The 12,377-nt window shown below is 42.6% G+C and overlaps 1 protein-coding gene across 1 annotated transcript in view; it reads left to right on the top strand.

Annotated features, from left to right (window-relative positions):
* The window catches only part of LOC115205296 (cytohesin-3), a 63,315-nt gene extending 52,554 nt beyond the window's left edge, over window positions 1–10,761 (top strand). Inside the window, exons 10-13 of the mRNA XM_029771110.1 lie at window positions 4,205–4,281; window positions 4,685–4,756; window positions 5,157–5,311; window positions 7,005–10,761. Of these exons, the coding sequence (XP_029626970.1) occupies window positions 4,205–4,281; window positions 4,685–4,756; window positions 5,157–5,311; window positions 7,005–7,077 (377 nt within the window). The 3' untranslated portion in view covers window positions 7,078–10,761. The remainder of the gene's footprint in view (window positions 1–4,204; window positions 4,282–4,684; window positions 4,757–5,156; window positions 5,312–7,004) is intronic.
* Window positions 10,762–12,377: the final 1,616 nt, after the last annotated feature.

The following is a 12,377-nucleotide window of genomic DNA, read 5'->3' on the forward strand; positions in this document are numbered from 1 at the left end:
AGTTCCCTGTTTCAACAGCCGTTGTAACGTTGAAATCCAACTGCCTTATTATGACTTGTTAGGGTTAAAGGCCAACTCAGTGCAGGTGGGCCAAGCCTTGTCTCACACACACACACACACACACACACACACACACACACACCCTGGCTCAGACATGCTGCACATTCCACTGCCTCTATGTAACGTCTCTGCAGTCTCATCAAACCCAGTATATATGTATGCAAATAGTCCCAGTGTGCCTTAAGACCTGTGAATTATTATATTATAGTGCTCTCTCTGCCCAGGCAATTTACAACTGGAGTTTTCTCTGTAATAATTCTCATTTGTCCCAGTAAAAATAAACCCTGAAGGCTATGAACAAATTAGTCTCTTTTAGAGAGGATCGCTCTGTACACTGTGGAAATTAAGAGAAAGGATTTTAAGCATTTTACCTCATGTAAATACGCCAGGCAAAACTCCCCAGAAAAATATGAAAACAGCATGTATATGATTAATGACTTTTTAGCATGGATTTATCGACTAAAAGACAAAGGAAATGAGAGATTCAATTAAATGAATAAGACCAAAGATGGTGCTAAAAACTCTCTGGTAGTACTTAGTGTGCGTTACAAACGTGTTTTTCCATGGACACTACTGTTCTAAGGGATGGTCAGTGATGAGCCCTGTAGGAATGTTGGGACAAAGCTCTCCCACAAGAACGTTGTTAGGACAAATCCCAGTCACACACACCCAGGAAACCACAGGATGCACAGTCAATCTGCCACACCCCATCCTATGACATGTCTCACCTGGAGGGCAAGAAAAACAACAAACGGAAAACAGGATCATTCCAGATATTCTCAGCTGTGGATTAATAACGATCAATTGTAGAAATGGAATGGATAGAAAGGAGATGCAAAAGACAACCATCACTTTGTGAAAGGCTGGTCATGGCTCACATCAACACCATTATCCCAGAAACCCCACTCCAATTTGCAAACCGCCCAAACAGATCCACAGATGATGCAATCTCTATTGTACTCCACACTGCCCTTTCCCACCTGGACAAAAAGAACACCTATGTGAGAATGCTATTCATTGACTAGAGCTCAGCGTTCAACACCATAGTGCCCACGAAGCTCATCACTAAGCTAAGGATCCTGGGACTAAACACCTCCCTCTGCAACTGGATCCTGGACTTCCTGATGGGCCGCCCCCAGGTGGTAAGGGTAGGTAGCAACACATCTGCCACGCTGATCCTCAACACAGGAGCCCCTCAGGGGTGCGTGCTCATGTAACAGTATAGCTTCCATCCCTCTCCTCACCCTACCTGGGCTCGAACCAGGGACCCTCTGCACACATCAACAACAGCCACCCTCAAAGCATCGTTACCCATCGCTCTACAAAAGCCGCAGCCCTTGTAGAGCAAGGGGAACAACTACTTCAAGGTCTCAGAGCGAGTGACGTCACCGATTGAAACGCTATTAGCGCGCACCCCGCTAACTAGCTAGCCATTTCACATCGGTTACACTCAGTCCCCTCCTGTACTCCCTGTTCACCCACGACTGCATGGCCAAACACGACTCCAACACCATCATTAAGTTTGCAGATGACACAACAGTGGTAGGCCTGATCAACGAAGAGTCAGCCTATAGGGAGGAGGTTAGAGACCTGGCCGTGTGGTGCCAGAATAACAACCTATCCCTCAACGTAACCAAGACTAAGGAGATGATTGTAGACTACAGGAAAAGGAGGACCGAGCACGCCCCCATTCTCATCGACGGGGCTGTAGTGGAGCAGGTTGAGAGCTTCAAGTTCCTTGGTGTCCACATCGCCAACAAACTAGAATGGTCTAAACACAACAAGACAGTCGTGAAGAGGGCATGACAAAGCCTATTCCCCCTCAGGAAACTAAAAAGATTTGGCATGGGTCCTCAGAACCTTTTGAGGATCTACAGCTGCACCATCTAGAGCATCCTGACTGGTTGCATAACTGCCTGGTACGGCAATTGCTCGGTCTCCGACCGCAAGGCACTACAGAGGGTAGTGCGTACGGCACAGTACATCACTGGGGCTAAGCTGCCTGCCATCCAGGACCTTTACACCAGGCGGTGTCAGAGGAAGGCCCTAAAAATTGTCAAAGTCCCCAGCCACCCCAGTCATAGACTGTTCTCTCTGCTACCGCATGGCAAGCGGTACCGGAGTGCCAAGTCTAGGACAAAAAGGCTTCTCAACAGTTTTTACCCCCAAGCCCTAAGACTCCTGAACAGGTAATCAAATGGCTACCCGGACTATTTGCATTGTGTGCCCCCCAACCCCTCTTTTATGCTGCTACTACTCTCTGTTTATCATATATGCATAGTCACTTTAACTATACATTAATTTACATACTACCTCAATTGGCCCGACCAACCATTGCCCCCACACATTGGCTAACCAGGCTATCTGCATTGTGTCCCACCACCTGCCAACCGCCTCTTTTACGCTACTGCTACTCTCTGTTCATCATATATCACTATATATCACTATATCACTATATGCATAGTCATATATGCATAGTCCCGTGTGGCTCAGTTGGTAGAGCATGGTGTTTGCAACGCCAGGGTTGTGGGTTCGATTCCCACGGGGACCAGTATGGAGAAAAAATGTATGAAATGTATGCATTCACTACTGTAAGTAGCTCTCGATAAGAGCGTCTGTAAATGTAACCATATGTACATACTACCTCAATCAGCCTGACTAACTGGTGCCTGTATATATCCTCGCGACTGTTATTTTTTACTGTTGTTTTTATTTCTTTACTTACCTATTGTTCACCTAATACCTTTTTTGGCACTATTGGTTAGAGCCTGTAAGTAAGCATTTCACTGTAAGGTCTACACCTGTTGCATTCGGCACACGTGACAAATAAACTTTGATTTGAGTTGTAACTCAAAAGTATAACATTGGATCAGGGCTTACTTCTCTCTTGTTATATCTGTCTATTTCTACGCTTTTTGTGTGGCATGTACAACATGGTAGCCCAGTTTACCCAACTAATACACAAATAATCGGCATAGCGCTGAAATGTGACTGTGTGGAAAGAAAAACATACATTTAAATGTCTTGAATGCCTGCTCCACTCATAAACAAACAGCAAGCTGTATTTAGTATGGTTTTATGTGAATACCAGTGCTAAGGGCTAAGAGTGTGTGTGTGTGTGTGTGTGTGTGTGTGTGTGTGTGTGTGTGTGTATTGCTGTCTTCCAACAGGGAGTCTTCTCAGCATCCCTGCCTTGCATCTCTGTGTGTTTCATTTCAGCTGAGTGCTGCACTGTATTGGGCTGTAGTTGCCTGAGGGGGAACACTGATAAAAACTATTTCAACTGTGTGTTGCCTCCCCTCTATACCCCTCAGCTTTGGTATACCCATGCTACAAAATGTAACAATCTTTGCTTGGGGGTTTGGTGTGTATTTGCATTTGTGCTTACACATTCGTGTGTGTGTGTGTGTGTGTGTGTGTGTGTGTGTGTGTGTGTGTGTGTGTGTGGTGTGTACCTTCCTTCTTCTGGAGATCCAATAGCATTTTATTCCATTGCCTTTAAATAATGAGTGTGCAAAGTTAGCAATAATTCAGGAGTTGTGTGAGTAATCATTGAATATTCTCTATGCAGTAACTGGAAGAGATGGTGTAACCAATCACGTTGCTGAACAAATCCTGTGATGGAATTTAATCACCTCTCAATCAGTGGTGCCAACTACCAACAGCAGAGTTCATTGGCTTTGATCTTTCAGTGTCTTAGGTCCACAGGAGGAGGATGGGGTGTTTTAGAGGAAGTGTAAGGTCTCTCTCTCTCTCTCTCTCTCTCTCTCTCTCTCTCTTCTCTCCTCTTTCTGTCTCTCTTTTCTCACTCTCTGTCTCTCTTTCTCTCGCTTTCTCACTCATCTTCTATTTCTCCTGTGCCATTGGTATACATGCTTTACGTACAGTATATAGATTTTCTTCCGTTGTTTGAGACAAATCTCTCAGTAACTTTATTTATTTATCTTGGCTGATTTATAACACTAGAGCTGTCATGTTATTGTGGTCAAGGCGGCCATTACTTTGCCTACTTTCCAGCTCTGGTCTTGTTGGAGTGCCTTCCTCCTGTTGTTCCTACTGTGAGGAGTATGGTGGAGGCTGTCAGTCTGTCACTAATTCCATTGTGTCATCACTTCCTGTTTCCTCTTCCTATTTCCTGTCTCAGGGGGAAGAGTGAAGACCTGGAAGAGAAGGTGGTTCATCCTGACAGACAACTGCCTGTACTACTTTGAGTACACAACAGTAAGTATGTGTGGTGTGTGTGAATGTGTGTGTGTGTGCGACCGCAGTATTGTAGGCAAGTACGCTTTTTGCCTGTGTGTTTGTACACGCATTTATATGTGGTAGTATAACTGCAAGCTTTTTATCACAGCATCTTTATCAAAGCATTTGCCTCTCTATCCAGAGATAGTTGCTTTATCAGCAGTCTGTCCTCTACCCTTGTATTATCCTAGAGGATCATATCATTATCTCTCTGTCCTCCAGACTGCCTGCCTGCCAGACACTAACATCATTAGTTATATTAGAGAGAGCAGAGCAGAGGGAATGAAGGTTGTTTTGCAGTCTATGAAACAATGTCACAAATCATGTCTTGTTCTCTCTCTCTCTATCTCTCTCTATCTCTCTCTCCCTCTCTCTCCTCCAGGATAAGGAGCCTCGTGGGATCATCCCCTTAGAGAACCTCAGTATCAGAGAGGTGGAGGAACCCAGGAAACCAGTGAGTGCTTCATGATACTGCATCACATCCGTTTTGAAACCTTATTATGTCACTATTATATTAGGTGGTACTGGTAGTCAACCTCATCCACAAGGTTCCCACAAGAAGCCCAACTCATTATATAACCAGGGGTCAAAAGTCAACATAGTCTTCCATATTTCTAGTCATGTATTTGACCTGGAACATGTAACCTAGTTGAGGATAGGGTCTCTCTAATTGTTGGGCAATACAAACACCCTTTCACCTCCACCTTGTTGGGATTATGCTACAATGCTAGTACCCACTCAACTCAACCATCTCCTCACCCATCAGAACTGATTACTGGGGAAAGACACTAGGGTTTCCTAAAATGTTGGACCACCCTTACACCACTACCCCCCCCCCCCCCCCCCCCCCCCAGAACTGCTTCGAGCTCTACAACCCCAACCACAAGGGTTCGGTGATCAAGGCGTGTAAGACGGAGGCGGACGGCCGGGTCGTCGAGGGCAACCACACGGTGTACAGGATATCGGCGCCCACGACTGAGGAGAAAGAGGAGTGGATCAAGTCCATCAAGTAAGATTCCTGACCACCACATTCACTATCTAGGCTACAATGCTAGTTAGCTTCCCTCCACTCCCCACCACATTCACTATCTAGGCCACAATGCTAGTTAGCTTCCCTCCACTCCCCACAACATTCACTATCTAGGCTACAATGCTAGTTATCTTCCCTCCACTCCCCACCACATTCACTATCTAGGCTACAATGCTAGTTATCTTCCCTCCACTCCCCACCACATTCACTATCTAGGCTACAATGCTAGTTAGCTTCCTGGCACTACCCACATTCACTATCTAGGCTGCAATGCTAGTTAGCTTCCTGGCACTACTCACATTCACTATTTAGGCTACAATGCTAGTTAGCTTCCCTCCACTCCCCACCACATTCACTATCTAGGCTGCATGGCTAGTTAGCTTCCCAAAACCACTTCCCAACACATTCACTATCTAGGCTACAATGCTAGTTAGCTCCCCCAGGGGAAATACGGGATGGATTAGTTACCGCTTAAAGCACCCCAGGAGATGGGGAGCGAGCCCAGCTAGCCTGGCCAGGAAAGGAGGCTCAAACTGGGCTAAAGCCCCAGTGCTTCCCCCCTGTTGCCACAGAGGCTAACCATTACCATGCAGTGTGTGTGTGTGTGTTATCTTCTCCAGAGGGAGTCAATAAGGATTTAGCCAAGATAAAAGGCTTTTATGTCAATCACATTTCCTCAGTAAAATAGGGATGGTCGTATAGTCTTGCTCCTTATCCTCTTATCTTTAATCGCGATTTAGGACAGTTTTTAAACAAACAGTTTAGACTACTTTTAGGGGACCATCTGTGTGAGTTTGGAAAATTCTGAACTGTGCTATGAAGCTCTTATATAACTGTATCAAATAAATGTTATGTAGGTTAACTCAATATATTTGCTATACTGTTGCACCATTGTAATAAGTCAATATTTGGTATCACATTCATATCCATTTCAATGTGTCGCAATGTCTTTTCATGGATAAACTTCATCCTATTTCATTCTCTGTTTAATTTATTTCCAGAAAGAAAGGCGCCCCGGGGTTTCTTCTTTTGTTTTTCTGAAATTAGGTTGCGGTAAATAACCAAAAGCTTAAACAAGGAGAGGAATTGTTGTCATAGCTCAGAGACATAGTCGTATGTGGGGGACAATGTAAAGGGAGTAAGAGAGAGAGAATCCGCAGTGGGGGGTTAAGCTGGTTTTGGCTTTGTGCTGGTGCTAACAGGATTTTACACCCGTGAAACTGAAACTGAGCTCTGTGCCGGAGCCAGAATGGCTCTGTGACTCACTTCGCTTTGTACCGAGGGCCTTCTCTCCCAGAAAAAGAGAGCTGGAGGGTCGATAATTTAGAGCACTATTGTTTGCCCTGCAATCCAACCTATAAACCTGGAAAACTGCAGAGAGGAGAGAGTATGCTAGAATGAGAACACTTGGAAGGGTTCTAGAACAGGGAATCAGGGAACGACAGTATCTCTGAAAGAGATGGAACCGGAGTGCTGATGAAAATAAGAAAAAAGGGGGTGGGTAGGTTTTCTTCAGAAACCATGGAAACAAAACTAGGTCACCGAACAAACTTGTATTTTTTTGATCTAGTTAGTTAAGGCAGGGGTTTGTAGAAATGTGGCCGCATTTCCATATAAAAAAAAGTTTCCCCCTGGCGTATTATTATTTATTTGTTTTGATTGGCTGTTCCAGGGCGAGCATCAGCAGGGATCCCTTCTACGATATGTTGGCCACCAGGAAAAGACGGATTGCCAACAAGAAATGAGGAGGGACATTCCTTCCTGGGACACCCCTCATCCCAGGACATCCCAAACTGGGACACCCCAAAACCCCTTTTCTCAGCCCACCAATCCTTTTCCCCAGACAGATCTTACTCATGAAGTTAAACACCCCTTCCACACTCCCCCTCTCTCCCTCCCCCTCACCCATCCCTCCCTCCACTCCCAAGGACAGACTCCACTCATGAAGTTCCCTCCCTACTATCCCTCTCCCCCTAGACCCCCAGAACCCAACTTGTCACTAGAGAGATGGATGGCTAACCAAAGATAGCCATCTGACCCTTCAGACCCTGATAGAACTCGCACCCGGTCTTGAAGACAACGAGGACAGGCTCCGGTCTTGAAGACAACCTCCCTCCCCATTCTGGACACTTCCCCAGCCCTGGCTGCAGTACCAGGGGCTGGAGTTACAGGGACATGACGTCCCAGGACTAAAGCAGAGGACCAATATATGGACCAACACAGGGAGATATCCCTCTATAGGACCAGTGTGGTTCAGCCACACTACAGAGTACCAAGGGAAGCCAGTGGGATGTATTAACATGTATTAACACACATTCTCTCTTTCTGTCTCTGTCTCTCTCGTCTCTTTACTCCCCCGCACTGCCCTCCTGTGTTCCCCACATTCGTTCTGATTACTTCCATGTGTTTCTAGCAGGGGTTGGAACAGAAATTATTTCCCAATCATTCCATTCCGAGCAGAAACCCTATTTTTTCATTCCGTTCCAGTCTTCTGACCAGAAAAGAAAGTTCTGAACCAGTTCTAACCCCCAAAAAGTAACAGCTCATATAGTTCCTTTTCATTAAATGTTTAACCTGTGAAATCAACATGCGTTTTTACATTTAGCAAATGTATTTACTCCACCAATTAGTGCCGATAGAGCAGCTTGCTATGGAACGGATTAGATTGTTGTTTACATTTGTAATTGGTCACATAAGTGCAGGTGTGAGATGCGACTGAAATTTCATGGTGGGGCAAGAGTGAGAGAGAGAGAGGGGTGGACATGGAGGGGACTTGGCTTGAAGCGCTAAACATCATGACAGGACTTGAATTAGAATGTGTGTATGGTATTACTAGCCTTATAACTTCACCGAATTACAGAATATTATATACTAGAATTTATTTTAATTTATTTTTGGAACTCAAAAGGACATTATTACCTGGTTCTCAAGATTTGAAAAAAAAACAGTTATGTTCCGGAACACTAGAGATCACTTTTGTACACGGTTCTGTTTCTGTTCCTAAAAAATGTCTTTATTTTTTGGTTCTGTTCCCAGAACTGGTTCCAACCCCTGCTTTCTAGGTGACTTCTGCATTTTGGACGACTTCAAAAGCAAAACTGCAATTTTTCACATACACATGCATGTATGTCTGTTTGTAGATATACCATAAAGTGCATTTAGAAGTGGGTGTGCTAACTTGTGTGTATCTACACAGTATCTATGCATGTATGTATGTAAACACAGCAGTGTGCAAGCCAAGAGCAGACATTTAACGACTATCTTAATGTCATCTCTGACATCCATTATACAGAAAGGTTTGTATGTGATCATTTATGAAGATGGTAGAAAAACAGAGTTCCTCTTGTGAATGTTCAGGTGGATGGAGAGACATGGCAGAAAGAGGAGAGCGGATGTGAGAGATGGAGTGAGTGTGTCAGATAGGGAGGGAAGGAGAGAAAGTTCCAGGGCTGCAGTAACTGTACATGAACATGTGACCTGACTAGGAACAAATCTGGGCCTTACACTCCTGGCCCTAAACATGAACCATGTAATCATCCCACTATGGTGCTCAACTCTTTTTCCCAGGTGCCATTGCAGCAGTTCTGCTGCAACCTCAGAATACAAAGCTAGGTTAGTGCTGAAATTAGGATGACATAACCTAGAAAAACTACAACATTACAGTCTTGAGTCAGCTGGACTGATTCCATACATTGTGTGGTCCACAGAATATTAAAATGTGCATACTTTTTTACTTTGGTTGTGAATTATAGGGGTGGTTACATAAACCTATATTTAGCCTACTATTGGAGTTACTCCATTTTCAATGGAGTGTCTGCAATGCAATTGAACAAACTTTGAAAATGTGTTGTAGTCTTGAATATGGGTTTGTGAAACAGCCCAATAGGGTACCAGTCATTTTAAGCTTTTCTTTCAGTGTCTCGAGGTCCAAACCTATGCCAACAGCGTCAGTCAAGGGCGATGCGTTGATGTGACCCATATGCTTTTCATTTGTAACCTAAGATCCTTGCTTGCTTTTTGTGTTCCCCTTACAAAATATAATCTACTATCTTGTTTGTATTTATTTTCTTTGTCAAATGGTTCCATTCTGTCCGTAAGCGTTAAAACTAAAGACTTAAGTTATGTATATGTAAATAATGTATAGGTTTTTGGGGCTCCTTTTTGTTGTTGTATGAATACTCTGAAACATGTTACACCTACTGGCTGTACTTTGCATCAGGTCAGTTTGGGGTCTTCTGTACACAAGTCAAAAACATGATCAGAAACAAATACTATATAACGTGATGTCAGGAAAAGTCCATTTCCAGCAGGTATGAGGATGATAATGATGGCGATGGGGGTGATGATGTGGATGAATAGGATATGGGTGGTAGTAATATTGATGATGGTGATGATGATAAGGCAGATGTTGAGGATGAATAGGATATGGGTGGTAGTAATATTGATGATGGTGATGATGATAAGGCAGATGTTGAGGATGAATAGGATATGGGTGGTAGTAATATTGATGATGGTGATGATGATAAGGCAGATGTTGAGGATGAATAGGATATGGGTGGTAGTAATATTGATGATGGTGATGATGATAAGGCAGATGTTGAGGATGAATAGGATATGGGTGGTAGTAATATTGATGATGGTGATGATGATAAGGCAGATGTTGAGGATGAATAGGATATGGGTGGTAGTAATATTGATGATGGTGATGATGATAAGGCAGATGTTGAGGATGAATAGGATATGGGTGGTAGTAATACTGATGATGGTGATGATGATAAGGCAGATGTTGAGGATGAATAGGATATGGGTGGTAGTAATACTGATGATGGTGATGATGATAAGGCAGATGTTGAGGATGAATAGGATATGGGTGGTAGTAATACTGATGATGGTGATGATGATAAGGCAGATGTTGAGGATGAATAGGATATGGGTGGGAGTAATATTGATGATGGTGATGATGATAAGGCAGATGTTGAGGATGAATAGGATATGGGTGGGAGTAATATTGATGATGGTGATGATGATAAGGCAGATGTTGAGGATGAATAGGATATGGGTGGTAGTAATATTGATGATGGTGATGATGATAAGGCAGATGTTGAGGATGAATAGGATATGGGTGGTAGTAATACTGATGATGGTGATGATGATAAGGCAGATGTTGAGGATGAATAGGATATGGGTGGTAGTAATATTGATGATGATGAAAGTGATGATGTCCGAACTATAATGCAGACTGATAAAGTTGAATCCGGTAGAGTTTTTCTATGTGTTTGTAAGATATGACCCCTGATCTCAGGGCAGAATATTACCTACTACTGCTCCTTGTGTGGGGCTATAGCTAAATGAACTTTTATATCTCTGTAAAAGCTATTGGTCACATTGTACATTACGTGGAAAGCTACATAAAGTATACATAAAGACTACATCCGTTGTACGACGTATTTATTTATTATTTATTGAGCTTGACCTACATATTTGCATATGCAATTAATCATCCAGTTTAGAAGTAGATAATATGCTGAAATGTATATTTTATTATGGATCATAGGTAATTAACTTAATTTATGTTAATCGTCTAAGTACCAACTGTCATGGGTAGTAATTATTTAACTAGTCTTTAGATACAATATTTGCCTGTTTTTTACATGGTGGAAAAGCAGTGGAAAAGAAAATGTAACTGGAAAAACACATGTCCTGAACAGTAACCAACCAACTGACATCCAAACCATGTCTATGAACATTCTTATGAGTTTAGAGACAGATGGTCACTATGGAGTGGTGGGGAAAGTCTACAGAGCGAGAAACCCTTTACTGATGGTTAAAGTCTATGTGAAACCCTTTATTGATCAGCAAACAGACATAGATAAGGTCAGAGTAACATGAGTTCCCCCCTTAATTGGCCAATAAATAGATACACAGTGTCTTGATAAGGTGTGCAAATAAATGATTTGAAAGAGGGGGACCGAGTTCTTCGGTAACATAGAGGGCAGATGGGTGTTTAAGTCCTGATTCTATACCCTTCTGACCTGAAGGGATTCTGTCTGCTTCATAGTGTAAGTGATGCAACACTGACTCCCAGTGTATTGATGTGACATTACAATACATGGAAGCAAAATTTAAATCCAATCCATTAATCGGTGTTATGATACAGATGGTTTGTCCAGACTGATGGTTTATAGGTTGTGGCTACCATTACAGCGCCATCTAGTTGTCACGTTGGGGATAGCAGTTGTTGACAACTAGCATTTTAGCTCTAACTAACCCTTTTCCTAACCTTCATTAATTCTCCTACCCTGCTGCGTTAGTTCTCAGAACATCAATATCTTGAAACTGGAGTTAATGAATGAAATTCCATTCCATCCACAGGCAATGTCATTAAAAAGATTTCGCAAAGTCTATTTATTTCCCACATTTAGATATTCTCCAGATATTGTACAGTACAGTTTGTATGCAACAGTTGCTATGCCAAAGGCATGAAGCTGACACTCAGAATTAATCATTTTAAGCAGCAACTACATATTTGACTTGTTTTACAATGGTTCGCTATATCCATACAATGTACAACAGTTATACATATGCATGTGTAAAAAATCTGTCTAAGAATAAATACCAATAACTTTTCAAATAATTCATTTTTACATGATACATAAACAAAGCATTGTTTGGGGGGAGATTCCATAACATGAAAACGTAATGTTGGCAGATCCGTGAGCCAGCAGGGACACATCCATTTAAAAACTCCAACATGAAGCAAACTACACAATTTAACATATTACACATACACATTTAAAGGTGGAATATGCAGTTGCTTCATCCATTTTTGGACCTCTTAAGAATATGATGTTATAATATTACAAATGCCTCATGTGCTTAGTTCAACTGTCGTAACCATCAGAAACCAAAATAAAAGCTTGTTTCACTCCAATGTTTGTAAACAAACACTATATACCTTCAAAACATGGTAACTATAATTTAGATATCATGGATGGCCAGTCCTTGCGTCCATAGCTCTGTCTATGAATTTGAGAGTAGTTACATT

Source organism: Salmo trutta, chromosome 1, assembly GCF_901001165.1.
Source record: "Salmo trutta chromosome 1, fSalTru1.1, whole genome shotgun sequence".
NCBI classification, from domain to species: domain Eukaryota; kingdom Metazoa; phylum Chordata; class Actinopteri; order Salmoniformes; family Salmonidae; genus Salmo; species Salmo trutta.